At 46.8% G+C, this 18,132-nt stretch overlaps 1 protein-coding gene across 1 annotated transcript in view; it reads right to left on the bottom strand.

Moving 5' to 3' along the window:
- Nucleotides 1-1,853: 1,853 nt before the first annotated feature.
- LOC147712885 (polymeric immunoglobulin receptor-like) overlaps nucleotides 1,854-18,132 on the bottom strand; it is a 306,547-nt gene continuing 290,268 nt past the window's right edge. The window contains exons 6-7 of the mRNA XM_086923545.1: nucleotides 3,986-4,101; nucleotides 1,854-3,568 (exon numbers count right to left, since the gene is read on the bottom strand). Of these exons, the coding sequence (XP_086779671.1) occupies nucleotides 3,537-3,568; nucleotides 3,986-4,101 (148 nt within the window). The 3' untranslated portion in view covers nucleotides 1,854-3,536. The remainder of the gene's footprint in view (nucleotides 3,569-3,985; nucleotides 4,102-18,132) is intronic.

Raw genomic sequence — 18,132 nt, 5'->3', positions numbered from 1 at the left:
TCTGTGTACGTGGCCTCAAGTCAATAAATGCTGGAGTTTGTCTTTGGTGGCTATAGCCCTTGGAGCTGGGACTGCTTATCTTCAGCAGTTGTGCCTCTGGAGACCAATGCGTTTTAGGACACAAGGGAACCCAATAAGGGGCTTTCGGACCATGGGTTATTTAACTTATTTCAAAGAACAGGGGTCCTAAGGATTTACAATATGACAGGAAAATAACAATATAGACTACAATCAGTGCTATATTTTTTAAAAAAACGCCCAGCCGGACGTAAGTTTATTCAAGGAATAATGTAGAATCATGTAGGCCCAGGGAGGGGCCAAGGTTAGTAGCAAGATAGGGTACAATCCTGTACCTATCCCAAAAGGTTAGAAGGAACAAATCAAGAACAGGGAGATAGAAAAAAAAGAGGAAGAAGTTTTTCAGGCAAGCGAAAAGTTTTAGAGCCAAAAGGCGACTTGTAGTTATAGTAAATGCAGTTTCAACAAATTCACTGTGCAGTGTCAACAATTTCAAATATACAAATTAAATCATATGCTACACTGCATATTGCGTCGACGTTTCGATCCCTAAGGGCTCATATTACACTGGGATCATCATCAGGACAATTTTACAGTTAATGCCTGCATTAAGTTACGAGAGCCTTTCATGACCCGGAATTGAGGGTATAGGGGCTCAAGATGTTGCTCCCTCTGCAGGATGCTTGGTGCTGGCGCTACTGAATGCAGTCGCCTTGGGTTGGGATAGTTCTTCTAGCCGGAGGAGAGCAACATCAGATGCTGGCTACGTTTAGTGTAGCCGTTTAAGCGGGGAGTCTGTTGTCTTCCGTTTTCGGAGGCGAGGGAAGTGTCCTTCCTGATGGGTCCTCGTGGTTGCTGGCTACGCTTGATGCAGCCGAACGGAGGGGAAAAGGAGTTGGTGCTCTTCGTTTTAATGAAAAACAATTTTGTCCGCGAGGTAGCTTGCTTCTGAATGGTCCGCGGACCTGCGCTGCCAGTGAAGGGTAGAAGCCGATCGAGGTTCACCCGCCCCGCCGCCGCTTCCATTCAGAAGCAAGCTACCTCGCGGACAAAATTGTTTTTCATTAAAACGAAGAGCACCAACTCCTTTTCCCCTCCGTTCGGCTACATCAAGCGTAGCCAGCAACCACGAGGACCCATCAGGAAGGACACTTCCCTCGCCTCCGAAAACGGAAGACAACAGACTCCCCGCTTAAACGGCTACACTAAACGTAGCCAGCATCTGATGTTGCTCTCCTCCGGCTAGAAGAACTATCTCAACCCAAGGCGACTGCATTCAGTAGCGCCAGCACCAAGCATCCTGCACAGGGAGCAACATCTTGAGCCCCTATACCCTCAATTCCGGGTCATGAAAGGCTCTCGTAACTTAATGCAGGCATTAACTGTAAAATTGTCCTGATGATGATCCCAGTGTAATATGAGCCCTTAGGGATCGAAACGTCGACGCAATATGCAGTGTAGCATATGATTTAATTTGTATATTTGAAATTGTTGACACTGCACGGTGAATTTGTTGAAACTGCATTTACTATAACTACAAGTCACCTTTTGGCTCTAAAAATTTTCGCTTGCCTGAAAAACTTCTTCCTCTTTTTTTTCTATCTCCCTGTTCTTGATTTGTTCCTTCTAACCTTTTGGGATAGGTACAGGATTGTACCCTATCTTGCTACTAACCTTGGCCCCTCCCTGGGCCTACATGATTCTACATTATTCCTTGAATAAACTTACGTCCGGCTGGGCGTTTTTAAAAAAAATATAGCACTGATTGTAGTCTATATTGTTATTTTCCTGTCATATTGTAAATCCTTAGGACCCCTGTTCTTTGAAATCTGGAGACCAATGCAGCAGCTCCTCTCGGGTGGGACCCTTAGATTGCAGTACTTGCCCCTCGGTGTTGATGACTGTAAGTCTGGGCCTCACAAAGACATCTAGGTGGATACTTCTCTGCACAGCTCATGATGGGGGCTGCAATGGGAGAACGTGGTACCCTGCAATTTTTGGTCAGGACTGGCTTTGCTCCCTCTCAGCAGTCAGTTACTTCTGGGTTTCGCATTCCCGGAAACACACTGAGCTTCTCCTCCTGGACAGTCTCTCCCCCTTCAGGGCTAGGTACTCACATTTCCTCTGTGAGTAGGCATACTTCAGATGCTTAGCCAGACCCTAAGCATCCCCAGTATGTGCAGACTTTACGTAATTTCCACTCGCCTCTGGGAGACTGGCTTTTTCATACCAGCCCTGGCCGCACAGCATTATTTCGAGTCCACAGGGAGCATTCCCTTCCTTGATCATAAAGGACTTGGAACTGGAAGATAGTGGAGTGGTTTGGATCCCAGTTTTATGTACATTTTCCACTTTTTGAATTTGGAACCACTGGTTCAGGCTTCAGAACTGGTTTGAGTTGTTTCTTAGTGTATCATATCTAGGCTCCGGATACAGCTTTTGTGCAAAGTGATGGTTCTCACAGCATGTAGCATGTGGGCTGGATCCAAGCAAGAGTATCCAAAACGATGGCCCAATCACTTTAAACAACAGAACTGCAGTCCCACCCTTGACCTGTGCCATCAATGAAAGGGCAGTCCTCATGAGGAATTAATCTGCAGCCTTTGGCTAACAACGCTCTTGTGGAATTTCTAAAGGCAGCCCTGCCTTCTTGTATTGTTAAGGACAGGCCTTGGACTCTGAGACCATGCTTTATGATGCCAGGATCAAAGTAAAGTAAGGGCACCAATATATCATGCAGTTGGCCACTCAGAGCAAGGATGCATGCCCCTTTACCATGCGCAGGGCATTCCCATCTGAAAACCTCTGCTTTTAGCACATGAACCGTTCTTCCCAGTTGCAATGCTCTACACGGTCTCCCCAGATTTTTCCAAGCAAGCTTCAGTTGTCAGCCCATGTAGAGCACTTCAGGTGGAAGCTTGCTGAGGGTGTTGAGAAAGGGAAGCCCCTATAGAGTGATACAACTATGGATCATACATAGAGCATTAAAGGTAGAAGCTAGCCTAGAGCACTGAAGCCACAAGTCTCGTGTAGATCAACAAAGCTGGAAGCATGCATACAGCTGTGCCGTTAATAACCCTTGTATAGCTCTGAAGGTGGCAGCATGCCTTCAGCGATGAGAAAAGGAAGCCGCTTTAGGGAGATGAAAATGGGACGTTTATATTGAGCCCCTGGTAAGCGACAGAAGCCGGGAGCATGAGTCAGGTCTTAGTGCAAATAATTAATGAAGAAGTCTCAGATCTTTGTTGTGGTGGCCACTAGTGATGAATGAGATGGAATCTGTAGATGAGTCTGTGGCTAGACATGCCCTCTGGAGGTTCACCTCAAGAAAGTTCATCCATTGGATACCCGCGAACACTAAACACTCCCACAGCATTGCTAGCTCTGGAGGTTCTGGAGTACACAGTTCTTCCTGAAGGGCGAGCGTCGAACATGCCACAGATGCCAGGCTCAGCTGTCTCTCTTGGTAGTGGCTTCAAGCACCTATGGGCTCTTGAGTTGGTTGTTGGGTACAGCAGTCATTGTATTCTTCTGTTGTGTCTTGTCACCTCTGTAATGGAAAGCATGTTACAATTTTTGCTAACCTGGGATCACATAAATCAACAACTTGGTGATTTTTTTCAGGAGATACAACTAGTAACTTGCCATCAGAAAAACAATACATGTTTACAGATGCCTTTCACGGAGGATCTTCGCACAAGCTATGAAAACGGCCTGCCCTTCTCAGTCAAGGTTATGTAGCTGTCATCTACCAAACCTTTCTCAGCAAAAATGCCTTCCTTTCCAATGGAAATTTGAGATCGAGTCATCATGACTAGACTAGCCTATTCTCTTTAGGGCTACTGTGACTTGCTTGGTCTGGGACTAGTAGAGCTCTGAAAGTCCAGTTTTAGCAGATTCCCACAACATCAAGAGAGAGACACTCACTTTCACAACTCCCTCCTGAAATGTGTCCACTCATGCTCACCTGTAAAGATAGTGCTCATCTTGTCCATGCAGCTCACCATAGCTGTACAGGTAATCAACATCAGACAGATAATCCAGCGGAGAATATCCCAGGCAAGGTAGTAGGTCTCTGTGTCACTGTAACAAACACAAACAGTGATTGGAGTGCGGTTTCTGTCAAGTGCCTGTATAGTTTTTTTAGGACTCGCTCCAGACATTTCTAACTGCCTGGAAGACCTTAAGTTTTCCCTTCTTCAAAAAGTATAATAAGGAATATATATATTTATTTCACTGAAAAAAACATAGGTTTCCGGGGCGTTATAGTTAGCTGGACATTTCACTCGTAAAAACTATTGAAATTCCACCGTTATAGTTAGTTCAGCTAACTATAACTCGCGTGCCCGCAATGCACTGCTGATGACGTCACATATTACATCACTCATGACATGGTCAGTGACATCACTCATGACATCACTGATGACATCACTGTAATGTAGTGCGACTTATATAGCGCACGTATCACCCGAAGGCATCAAGGCGCTTGCCTTGGGAACCCGTCCTGGCTTTTTCCCTGTGAGATAACCCTTACTAGGCATCCCCAAGGTGAAAGCCAGGCATCCCGCAGCAGGTGGGCCGCCGTAGTGGAGATTAAGCAAGCTATTGCCCAGAGTTGCAGCGTGGGACCCCATGATTAGAGTAGGCACCGAGGCAAAAATTATCAAGTCCGTGGACATTTTTGGGCTCAGGACCCTGCCACGTCGGGAATTGAACCCTGGTTCCGGGCCAGACCTCTGCATCAGGGTCTGCCACTCTAATCAGTGAGCCACACTCCTCCACCGGTGATGACATCATCCAGTGAATGTGTGTTTTTCTGAAAATTAAATATGTTTTATATATGTATATCTCAAGTTCGATGGAAGAATAAGTGGGTATATAAGTGGATATTTGTTTTTGTAAAATTGATTGTATAATGGACTGATTAAGTGTATCTTAGTGAATACATGGGCTAGTAAGTAAAGTTTAAATATGTAAATATCTGCATCAGTCTCTCACTTTGTGTATAAGTGGCTGCATGGGTTGGTGAGTAGCTACATGAGTGTCTATATAGGTTACTAGCTGCCTGCCCCGACCTTTTCCGGGGATGAAATAGAATCTCTGCAATGGTTGTAATAGGCAAGGCAAATGTATTTCAAAACTTGCCTGTGCGTCCGCTCAGAAGCCCTCATTCGGTACCTCTGAAGGTGAGCGTGTGCTCTTCTGTTTGTTGTCCTTGCCGCAATATGCGAACGTGTGTCCCCGCTCCAAGCGACGCGGCAGCCGTGAACGAGTTTGTCCACTGTAGAGCCTCTTAGATGCACCACATGACGTCAACGGCCAACAATGCCAAATGCAACTCTTGTGTCTAATGGCAAATGCAACTTCCGTTTCTCGTAAGCGGTGGAATCCATGTTTGTTTTGAGGAATGCCACGCCCATCGCTGTATGCACACGCCCCCCATTGCTCTATGCACATGCCCCCAGCACAACGCTTCTTGAAAGCGGTATAATTCAGCCGGGTTGGGTTTTTACGAATGCCACGCCCATCGCAAGCGGTATAATTCAGCAGGGTTTGCTTTTGGCAGGGTTGGGTTTTGACGAATGGCGCACCGATCGCAAGCAGTATAATTCAGCAGGGTTGGGTTTTGACGAATGCCGCGCCCATTGCTCTATGCACACGCCCCCAGCACAACACACACGCCCACAACGGACTACTTTTTCCCAAAGGTTCTTTTTCCCTTCTAATGTATATGTTGGGCTTGTTTATAGCCTATGTCCATCTGCTGATACTCTCCTTTTCAACGCTGTATTGGGTGTTCCGGTTGGCGCTGTGGTTCCGGAGCTTACCCGCCTCAAAGCTTTGGGCCCTCTCTTTATAATATTAGCATAGATTAGTTGGTTTTTCGAGTATCAGTATGAGTGTCTGAGTGTCTGTATGGTTCAGTGGGGGGTATTACTTAGTGCATAGATGCATGAATGAGTGTGTCAATGTTTGTATATGTTGAGACAATATGTGTGCAGGACAGTATGGGTGGATGAGTGTGTATATGGGTATGTTAGTGAGTGAATGACTGTCTCAATAGTGTATTTATAAGTAACTACATATGTTTCAAACTAGTATATGTGGGTTTTGGTGTATATAAGTGAGTATATGTGAGAGTGAGAGATTGGTAGAGTTCCTGTATAAATTAGTCTGTGTTTCTGTAAGTGATTGCTTAAGAGAATAAGTACGTGTAAGTTTCTGTATCAGTAAGTGTGGTGGTGTGTGTATAACTGTATATGCAATTTAATGGATGTTTGATACTTTGTTTACATGTGTGACTATGTGTGTGAGAAACACTATGGATGAGTGTCATTGTGTAACAGGATGTATAGATGTATGAGTACACATGATGAGTGAGTACATGTATGAGCGTCTGTATAGGACTGTTGGTGAATGAGTGGATGTTTGTGTATATATTTTTAATTACTAAATAGGTGTGTTGTAAGTGGCATTGTATGTTCAATGTTTGGGAAGTCTTAGTTTCTATTTTTAAGTGTGTGTATCAAAGGTTATATTAGGCTGAGAGGAGGTCTGCCACTCTAAAACAAGGATGATGTCATCAGTGATGTCATTTGAGATGCCATCAGTAAAGTGATGAGTGATGTCACTGACCATGTCATGAGTGATGTAATATGTGACGTCATCAGCAGTGCATTGCGGGTGCGCAAGTTATAGCTAGCTGAACAAACTATTACAGTGAAATTTCAATGGTTTTGTACGAGTGAAATGTCCAGCTAACTATAACGCCCCTGAAACCTATGTTTTTTTTAGTGAATTTCTAAGGTTTTTTGAATGCTAATTCCTAACTTTAACATGCCTGAAACCTATGGTTTTTTCCAGTGAATTTCAAAGGTTTTTTAAAAACTAATTTCTAACTTTAACGTAACTGAAACCTATGTTTTTTCAGTTAATTTCTAAGGTGTTTTAAATGCTAGTTTCCAACTATGCTTACAGAGGTAGGACATGTGAAGAAAGAAGAAAAAACACACAGAAAGAAGAAAAAGAAATGCAGAAAGAAGCAACAGAAGTCCTCAAAGACGAAGAAAAGTGCAGGAAGAAGGAAGACATGCAGAAAGAACAAACAGAGGAGCAGAAAGTGGCCTTGTTGGAAAATCATCCTGTACCCTCAACTTTTTCAGATGGGTACTGGTGGTAACTTACTCTGACTAACCAGTCCTACAGCCAGTGCTATGCTAAAAGACACTTATAATACAGTTAAAACAACTACATGCACTAGGGAAACACTATGCGTTGGGGTACCCCTGTTATTAGCATGACCTCCTCTCTAAGCCCCTAGTATATAATAGGGCAGGGGGATTAAAACAACCTCTTAAAACGCGCCACAGGGCACGTTTGCACACTTGTGAAGGGAGGGGGGCTGAGCTGATGTGTGCAAACACGCCCTGTGCCCGTTTTAATTTGGTGGATAAAGTCCCCTTGAATCCTGAGTGTCCCTTGGGTACAACTAGCCCACCAGGTATCTCTAGTTAGGGCCACAGAGCTGCGTTGCAGAGAGGTGTAAAAAGGAACACAGCCCAGTCCACCTCTCTGCAACGCAGTGCAGTGGCGCTTACTGGAAGCACCTGGTGGGCTCGTTAGCCCCCAGAGAGCACAGCCCAGTCCACCTCTCTGCAACGCAGTGCAGTGGCGCTTACTGGAAGCACCTGGTGGGCTCGTTAGCCCCCAGAGACCTTCAGGATTCAAGGGGAATTAATTCCCCAACTTAAAACACGCCTCATGGCGTGTTTGCACACGTCACCTCAGACCCCGTCCCCTCCCTTCACCACTGTGTTAACACGCCCTGTGCTGGTTCTAAGTTGGGAGATTAAGTCCCTTTGAATCCTAAGGGTCCCTAGGGTCAAACTAGCCCACTAGGTACCTCCAGTAAGCACCATGGAGCTGCGTTGCAGAGTGTTGTAAAAAGGGGCGTGGCCTCTGAACACCTGTCTGCAATACAGCTCCCTGGTGCATACTGGAGATACCCGGTGGGCTAGTTGGCCCTCAGGGACCCTCAGTATTAAAAGAGAGTTAATCACCCAACTTGAAACGCACCACGGGGTGCGTTTGCACAGTGGTGAAGGAGGGGGGCGTGGCCTGAAGTGACATGTCTACAAACACACCCTGTGGCACGGGTAAAGTTGGAGAATTAATTCCTCCTCATCCTGAGGGTCCCTGGATGCCAATATTTCCCCCAGGATTTGACCCCCTGGGGGCTAATTACCAAGGAAGTGCTGGAGTCCACGCTTCATTTTTTTTTTTATCGGCAAGATCCGCGCACTCTGCGAAAAAATTCCTAGGCAGTTGCTAGAATTCAATTAACATTAATCATACCGAGATAACATTTGTGGGGGATGACCCAAACTCAGTGCAATGGAGTGACACCTGTTTAAAACATATAAGGTTCTTTTATTGATATTTTATCTACAATTTGAAGCATGATAAAAAACACACAATACATATATTCTAACCCAAAAGTGCATGATACATCTGATGCAATGTATTCACCATAAGTCACGATAGGTGAGCACTAGTTGTCCATTTCTGACACATTTCTTGTGGTACTGCTGATGAAGGCACACCTTGTGCCGAAACACGCATTGAGAACTTTCATCACCCAGCCACACCATATCAGTTTCATGTTAACTTGTCTGTTTTTTACATGTTGATATTATGTATGTATATGTTTACATTTTCTTGTGCACTAGTGCTCACCTATCGTGACTTACGGTGAATACATTGCATCAGGTGTATCATGCACTTCTGGGTTTGAATATATGTATCATGTGTTTTTTATCATGCTTCAAATTTTAGATAAATATCAATAAAATAACCTTATATGTTTTAAACAGTTGTCACTTCTTTGCACTGAGTTTGGGTCATCCCCACAAATTTTGTCTCGTTATGATTAATGTTAATTGAATTCTAGCAATTGCCTAGGAATTTTTTCGCATTGTAGTATTACCCTGTCCTAGGAGTTCCAGAAACTATACAGGGGGTCCTTGTTACTTTCATGAACAGAATACATATGCTGCCATTGTCGGTTTTTAAGACTTCATTAAGTTTTACTTCTCTCAAAGGTTTAGTACAGGTTTACCAATTTTTATGACTCACTACATCCTTCGCCATCACCTTATCAGCAGTATTAATCGCTGTGATTCACACAACTGTACGAATATCCTATTTTTTTCCTTTGCTCCTGCTTCACATATTCTTTACTCCCTAACTTCCTGGCCGAGCTCTCAGTTATGCCTGTGCCCGAACATGTGTATTAGGTTTCCTAAAATATTTCTTATACTCTTAAATTCACTCTCCACATTCTCCTTAGCGGCCCCCACTTTCATGCTTACACAGTTCTTAGCCTCCCACGTTGCACCATCATTGCACAAGCACTTAGTGGAGCCAGGTGCCGCAGCAACAACTACCTGTGCTGAGAAGAATGGAGGGTACGCGTTAGCTCATCTTGGGCACAGCACCCTTCTGGGCAATAGTGGGAGCAGCACAGACTATTGACACTGTTTGTGTGAAAAAGGTTGCTTTATTGAAACAAGGGTGCACCACATTTATAAAACATGGGCCTTTGCCTTACAAAACTAAGTTCTCACTATACACATCAGTTACCTATGTTAAACTACCCCTCACCCCTTAATGTCCCATCGCTCCCATGAAACTTTAAACCTACAAGTCTCTACCTCCTCCTGGACTGATCTTTAGCACTTTGAGACCTTTAACCTCCCATATAGTTGAACAGCAACTATTAACCTCTAACTAACTTAACTTCCTAATGTACCTTAAATTTCCTGCCTCGTTCAGGATGATCGTGTCAAGCAACTCCATTCCAGCCTGGATTGCCGCTGTCAACAATAATCAACTTGTCTAACACATGTCAACTTCTCGGCCAACCACCACCCAGACAAAGGCCCTGACTGAATTTTTCTACCCCCCTGCCTCGCTAGCCCTTAACGCACGTTAAAAGCTTTTACCAGGGCATCCTGTATGTGCAGCAAGTATAGCTCCAGCCCATAATAAGAGAGATGAACACTATTCCCTCGTAAAAATTCCCCCGCATCCTACTTCAATTCTACGTGCTCAACTCTACTAATGCCTCTCTCTCTACAAAAGCCCACATTTCTTAGTTAATCTTCCTTCTTGTCTTCTCTTAAGCCCCTGGCTTTTTAGCCCCACACCACACTCTTCTGGGTATAAATTATGTCCATATAACATGGCAGCCTAACCACTGCCTTTGTCTTCCCGAAGATCACCCTTCATCGCACTCTTCAGAGCCACCCCCTTCTCTACTCCCAGGTCGTTCTCTTGTAGATGCACCAACAAAACATCAGGACACCTCCCTCTTACTAGCAATCTACTTAAACCAAGGCAACAGTTCTTTCCATCTCATTCAGCCCTTGCTATGCCAGAAAACATGAAATCCATTGGGATCAACACCCAAGTTGGTCCTGTGTGTGCTCTGCAAGGCCTGCCTGTCGGCCCACTTCACGATCGAGTGCCCCACTATCCAGTACAAGAGTCCGGTAACCTTTGGGCCTGCAACCGAACTTGGAAACTGACAAAAAACAATGAAAAAGAGGAAATGTTTTAGCAATCAGCCTCCTCCTCCCCTACATAGCGCTGGAAACCGTTGGAAGCCCATCTACCCAGGCCCATGATGGCTGACCTGCTCCATCCCCTCCTACCCACTTCTGTCACCATACTTATGCAGAAAGAAGGAGTTCCAAAACCTCTGGCATCCACTCCCAGTTTGATCAGCCCTTTCCTTAACACAAACAACAGTTGAAATGCAGTCATCAGCCTGCTGTCCATATGCCAGAAAACCTGCCCCGATACCTCAGAGGTAGCTTGCCCAATTTTATGGCCAAAAACCAGTCACTGGGTACTTATGCTGCAAAAAGGATCTACCCTGGACCCTCTGGTCTGTTTTTGAAATATGTATCCAAACCTGAGGCCTGCTTTGCACATGTTGACTTCCTCCCATATTACCCCGCTAGCCCATCTGCCTCCTAAAAAAGCTGACATCCAAAATGGCCCGAAAGCCATCCAAGTCATCGCTGTCATGAACACTACCTGTTCATCTGCGTTTTGCATATTCCTGGCAGGGCTGTGGTTACTTCTCACAGTAAACTCCACGTCAGAGACCTCCTCTTCGACCCAATGTTCCCCGCTTCTCTAGCTCACCCCTCTAACATCCTGGTACCAAGCTTCCCTGCCGATGGGATGAAGCCCCAGAAAAGCTATCCCAGGAACCAGATACCTGCTAGTTTACCTGCAATTGTAACCCTGGATTGGGCCTTCTCCACCAATTTAAGAAAGAACTATACCACATCTTCCATCCATGCCCAAGCATACATCCTCCTCCTCGCCCCACTATCGAAAAACTCCCATGCCTGGTGGAGAAGGCCAGTGACTCTAGTACCAGCTGTAGCATCCTCTGTTGCATAATGACCATAACTCCCAAGGCATCTTGGTCCTTATTCTCCCACTGTGAAAGAGAGAAAGCATCCACAGTATCATTTTTCACACCTGACACATGTCATGCTCTAAACAGAATATCCCATTTGAGACACTGCAACACAAAAACCTGCAGTAACTGCAATATTTGGAAATCCCGTGCTGACTGCCAGTTTATTACCTGCAACACTGCCAAGTTGTCAGCACAGAATAGAACCTTCGCATGTTCAAACTGTTCTCCCCATAAGGAAACTGCCAATACTAATGGAATAACTCTAAGAATGCTATGCTCCAGCCCCTGTGTTTCCAAGTGGTAGGCCATTCCTCTGTGAACAATTTTCCCTGCCAATACACCCTGAAACCCATCCCTCCTGCAGCGCCTGAATACATGTGTGTGTCTCACAGAACCTCACACATGGTCACCAATGGCACTCTGTTGAATGATTCCAAAAAGCAGTGCCACATTGGAAAGTTCTCCTTAATGCCTGCCACCAGTCTGATATGGTGGTGTGGCAAAGGCGGTCCAGACAAGAATATCCCCAACCGCCTGCAATGCGAAATTCAAGTGCACAAACAGCACTTGCACCTCTTTAACCGTAACCTTATTCTTTGCCAACATGGCATCCAGCAGCAGTATGATTGTCACTTTTTCTCCAGTGGTAGGCGAACCTCCATTACCTCTGAGTCAATTTCAATGTCCAAGAATGACAGCACTGTGCTGGGTCTGACTGCTTTCTTCAGTGCAAAGAGTAACCCCTGGTCCCACATGATATCCTAAAATCTGGCCGTAATTCCTCTTAACCTGGCTTTCCCACAAAAATGAATTCATCCAGATAATGTGTCATGTGAGTGTGCCCCGTGCACCCAGAAAACACCCATTGGAGAAAACTACTGAAACATTCAAAGAACGTGCATTACCTGGAACATGCCACAGGGAGTGCTTTATCCACAAACCAGTATCCCTCAAACTGAATCCCTAACAGCTGAAAGTCATTTGGATGCACTGGGAGTAGGCGGAAGTTGGCTAAAAGGGCACCCTATTCCAATTCATGCACTATGGACAGTACCACATCTATGGAAGAAAACGTGACTGAAGCCTGGTGCTCAGGATGAAATTATTTACAGCCATACCCTCTGGCCAAGACAGATGTTGGTTAAGCCTGAACGGACCCTTGCCTTTTTTCTGCAGTTTGCCACTTACCACTTGTTTGAAGACACTGCCAGATTTGAGATTACTCACCCATCTATGCGCCCTTGGGCCCTGGTACCCCAGCGAAAAACTCCTTGTGAACCCATCCCTAAATAACCTTGTGTCCTTCGGTTTATCATAGAATGCCAGGCAAAACCTCAGCCGATCTAACTTAATGGGCTCCCAAGCTTTTTTTCCAGGATGTTGTGCTCCTCTGCCAGTCCTAAAACCGGTAATTGGCCCATACTGCTGCCCGCTGTGGGGCCCTGTTGTTGCTGACCCTTCCTTGAGAATTTACCTGACTGACCTCCCACCTCATAGCAATTAATGAGGGGGTGTTTGCTGGCACATTTTGCCTGCCAGGAAATTCAGAATTTCCTAGCGCATACTCCCTTTTTAACATCCCAAAATATGCCTTCTGTCCCCCTGTTGCTTTATCGGCTGGTCCCACCCCTCCCCATGTGGGGCATCCCTCATCACAATGGGCAATCCACTGCCCGTAAATATTGTTTTGCTGAATATTGATGGGCCCATGGTATGGTGCCACAGATCCGAGTTTACTGCCCCCCCACTATACCTCGGGGTCCAGTACCATATGTGCACTAACCTCATCGTCGTACAGGGCCCAAGTGCAACCCCCAAAATTAATCTGTGCCTTTCGTATCATGTCCATGTATTCAAATAGTGGCACACAACTCTCCGGATATTTTTTGCAGTAAACGCTGGCATAAATTAAGAAGGCCGCAGTCCAATTCTCTATTGTCAAGGGGAGCATAGGGTGCTTGACAAGCTGATATTCTCCCTCCTTAAAGCTCTCTTTGGCCCTCAACTCCCCGTGTAGCAACTTCAACTCAAAATACTCCCTATTCCAAATCTTTTCTATAGTTGTTAACATGAGGTGTGCTCTAGGGGCTTGGAAACCTTCTTAATCTTTAGCTCCTTGCTCTTCTTACTCTCTGTTTTGTCCCCGGTTTGTACTCCCTCCCAAATCCCCCCCCATTCTTCTCTGCTAACCTGTCTCGTGACAGTGGCTTCTATACCTTCCTACCCCCGAAACCTGCAACCACCTCCGCAACCCTCGGCTTCTTGCCCCCGGGCCCAGACATCCTGTTTTCCGCCCCACCTGAGCTCAGCTCCTCTGTGCCTACCCCAATACCTGCCACTTTACAACCTTTTTACAAGCGTATTATGACATCCTGCAACTCCATCGCATCCACCCCAACTGACACCATTGAATCATCATAGGATCTCCTGTGAGATCCTTACCTGGTGCAAAGGTCAGTGCCCATTCCGGAGCCCGTTCCTCTGCCAGTCGTTCCCTCTGTTCCGGCCTTCCATGGCCATCGTACTGCTGGAAACTAGCGCTTCCACTCTTTAAAACAGTACCAATACTGTGATGAATGCTCCCCCCACTCCCGCTAGGTTCGGTTGTACCCAAGGATGCCCTGCCATACTGATTTCCCTGCAGAAAGGAAAAAAAAGCCCGGTGGCCTGGTACCCATGTTACTTCTACCTGTACTACCTACGTCTGACAACCATTAGCTGTCGTCCCCTGTCCTGTTAGCCTCCTCGGTCCCCATCTCGCTCTGTGCCCCTGACTGGCTATGCCGTCACACTACTTGCTCTCCTCTGCCCGTGAAAAGGTCTGCCCTAGTGTATACCCTCAAAGGTCTCCTTCCCACAGCCCCTGTCGAGCTGCTCCTGTCCAAAACACACTGGTCGTCCTCCATGTCAACTGTTTGCCCCACCTCTTACCCATCACTCCACTCCAAGTTTGAGGCCCAAATCACTGTAGCCGGGTCCTCAGAGTCCGTATTTGTAGCCTGCTGTAACTTCTTCCCCTTAATAATAATAATAAAAAAACAGCTTATAAAGCGCCTGGTAACACCTTCACGGCGTGTCCCCGCGCTAGTGAGGAAAAAAAACTAGCCAACAATAACAGAGACTGCCCACCCCTCCGTGAACCCTACATCCTATACAAATGAGTTTTTAACAATGCTCTAAATTTGACTTCAGCGCCTTCTAGTCTCATCTCCAAAGAGAGATTGTTCCAGCTCCGTGCCGCAATCTCACTAAAAGAGCACCCCCCCATTCTTGCTTTCTTCACTCGAGGAACCACCAGCAAGCCCGTTCCTCCAGAGCGAAGAGCTCTCGAGGGTTCATATTTATGCACCAGGTTTTGCAGGTAAGAAGGAGCCCTATTCCATACAATGCGATGGCAGATCAGGAGGCATTTATAAAGCACTCTCTTCCTGACCGGCAGCCAGTGCAGAGTATCCAGGGCCAGACTGGAGGCTGCTCTCCTAGGCCGCCGCAGAACTAACCGTGCGGCAGAATTTTGCAGAACTTGCAGCCGCCCCAAACTTTTCTTGGTGGCCCCCAGGAATAGAACATTCCCATAGTCCATCCGGGAGGTCACCAGGGCCTGAGTCATGGTCCGTCTGGCTGACAAGGGCAGGAGGTCAAGCGTTTTATTTAAGGTCTTCAAGACTCCAAAAGACTTCCCAACTAACCGGCAGATATGCCCTTCCTAAGAAAGGGTAGGATTGACCCATACCCCCAAGTTTTTAGCCTCCTCACAGGATAACGGGGTGGGACCCAAACATGGTGGCCACCACTCGGCTGACCAGCTGCTGGTCTCCCCGCCCACCACCATCACCTCCGTTTTAGAGCCATTCAATTTTAGGCAATGGGAATCCATCCAATTCGCCAGAGCCTGCATACAGGCCTTAAAATTGGACGCTGTCATTGCGGGGCCTTGAGATAGGGATAACAGTAGTTGGGTGTCGTCGGCGTAGGATACCAACTCCACTCCATACGCCTGGACGACCCGGGCCAGGGGGCCATATATAAATTAAATAAAGTGGGGCTCAGTGCAGAGCCCTGAAGCACCCCCTGGTCAAGTGCCCGCTCAGTAGAGCGGGCAAGTCCCTGCTGGACCTGGAAGCAGCGGCCCGTGAGGAAGGACTTTAGCCAACCCCAAGCAGACCCGGTGACACCACCATCGCTAAGACACTGTAGCAAGATAGAGTGCGCTACAGTGTCAAAAGCGGCACTAAGATCTAGCATCACCAGTGCCATGGTGTGCCCGCATCTGCTCCCTGTCTCAACGTTTCAGTGGCTCTCAGAAGGGCCGTCTCAGTCGAAAACCCCAACCGGAAGCCTGACTGAGAGGGATGTAAAATCTCAGCCTTCTCCAGGTGCTCCATCAGCTGACGGTTTACAACCTTCTCAGCCACTTTGGCCAAATAAGGAAGAAGAGATATAGGTCTTAGATTTTCAAGAACCTCCATACCCACATTAGGCTTTTTCCTAATGGGCAGGACTATAGCCTTCTTCCAGTCTGCTGGGAGCTGCTGGGAGGTAAAGGAGACCTGAAGTACATATCTGAACAGGGGTTCAAGTACATCCAAGCCCTCAGCAAGCACCCTAGGGGGCGCGGGGTCCCGCAGGGAGCCTGCTTTTACACTACGACAGATGCTGCGCAGTTCTTCAGATGGAGGAATGCAGAAGTGCTCCAACCTCTCCGCCGATCCTCTCCATCCCAGTGATTCCATGAACTGAAGGCTACTAACCGGCTGTTTGGAGAAAGAGGCATAAATACTCTTTACTTTACCAGCAAAGAATTCAGCCACTCGATTACATTCCCCCATAGAGTCAGTAGACTGGGAAATCACGTCAGGTACCAGGGATATTTCTTTAAAAATTTTAAACAGCTCCTTCGAGGAGTTCCCCGCCTCCTCTATCCGGATGTGATAGTAGGCAGCTTTGGCCCCTCGCACTTTCTTTTGATATTTCCTCATAGCTAATTTGTAGCGGACCTTACTCCCAGAACAGGATGTCAACCTCCAACTGCGCTCCAGCCGTTTACATTCCGATTTTACCAGCTGTAAATCTGGTGTGAACCATAGAGCAGTCCTAGCTCTTCTACCACAAGTCTTGGAACTGCTCATTGGAGCCGTGGAGTTCACGGCGTCTAGGATGCGCTCATCAAGCTTAGAGTTCACACACTCAACATCAGTACCATCCAGCGGACCCCCTATTTGTATCAGCCTGTTAAAGCTATTTTGGGAGAACTGCTTCCATTTACGGTACGGAAAGTTTTTGATGTCCGCTGCGCGCTTCTCACAGCCAGAGCTACTTATCTGAACGGGAACTAAGTAATGGTCTGACCATGGGATAGGAATAGGGGTGTCCACAGTCACCCCCTCCCAGTTCGCAAACACAGGATCCCGTAAGTGACCCATAACATGCGTAGGAATGGTATTTTTCAGCTCAAGCTGTAGTTCCTGAAATTCCTGACGCAGGCCAGTAACATCTTTCAGATAAGTGTTTTCAAAATGCATATTAATGTCCCCTAAAATTAAGATTTTACTCCGTCTAATGGTTAGGTGGGCAGTGCTCTCCACAATACTAGACCTAAAGTTTCCAAGGCTTCCTGGAGGTCTATATACTAGGATCCCAGATATAGAGTCCTGCGGACTAAGCTTCAAGTTGAACGTTCCAGCTTCGCATCTGTCTATAGGGATCGGGAGTAGGGTACATTCTAATGGGGACTTTACAATAATTGCAATCCCCCCGCCTCTTCTTCGTTCCCTATCAACTCTGGCTATGGAATACCCTGGTGGAACAGCACTGACGATATCGGGATCAGAGTGCTCGTCCAGCCAGGTCTCTGTTAGGATGAGAAAATCTAGCTTCTCATCCAGCAGGAGATCCCATATTTGAGCCGAGTGCTTACTTAAAGATCTACAATTGAGTAAGCCTCCCTGGGCTCTCAGTCCTCCATGAGAGCTAACGGGCTCTCTGATACCTTTGAAAGGGCAGTAGGGGCAACTATGTATCGCATGTGCCTCCATAGAATTCCTGCTGGATACATTTATTGGTGGACACAAACGCACAAGTTCATGGCTATCATAGTGGATAGGTACTTGCACTAAATGGGCAGGGGTTGTGGCCCCACGCCCCGGCTGGCCGCGGACGGGCACAGACGGGCTTGACTTAGGCGCCACTTCGGCGCGCCCCTCCATACCTAGTGTCCCCGACAAAGACCTATCCCCAATCACATCCACGCACTAACATTTCCCATCCTGCACTGGGCAACTGATCAAAAAGCCCTCCATTTCTCAGGAGACTGGTGTCACGTGGCTTTCTTTTTCCCCAATTCCTGCCCTTGTCCATGGTGCTTCCAATGGCCCCTGCCCTCTTTACCGACTGCATCCTCCTTTGCTGCTCTAAAAGAGCGCTTCTCCTCGCCACTCTTGGCTTACCAACTAGTGCCAGCTAATTCCAAATATTCCTTGCAGCTCCATGTCGGTGCCTCCGGCCATCTTGCTACTGCTGCTAATGACACAGGTTCCTGCACCTCTCCATTGCGTCTCCCACACAGGCAACACCATTGTAGCTCCACATGCTCTGCAGTATAAGCTTGTGCATTG

Source organism: Lissotriton vulgaris, chromosome 5, assembly GCF_964263255.1.
Source record: "Lissotriton vulgaris chromosome 5, aLisVul1.2, whole genome shotgun sequence".
Lineage (NCBI taxonomy): Eukaryota > Metazoa > Chordata > Amphibia > Caudata > Salamandridae > Lissotriton > Lissotriton vulgaris.
This window is presented reverse-complemented; position numbering and strand designations above follow the sequence as displayed.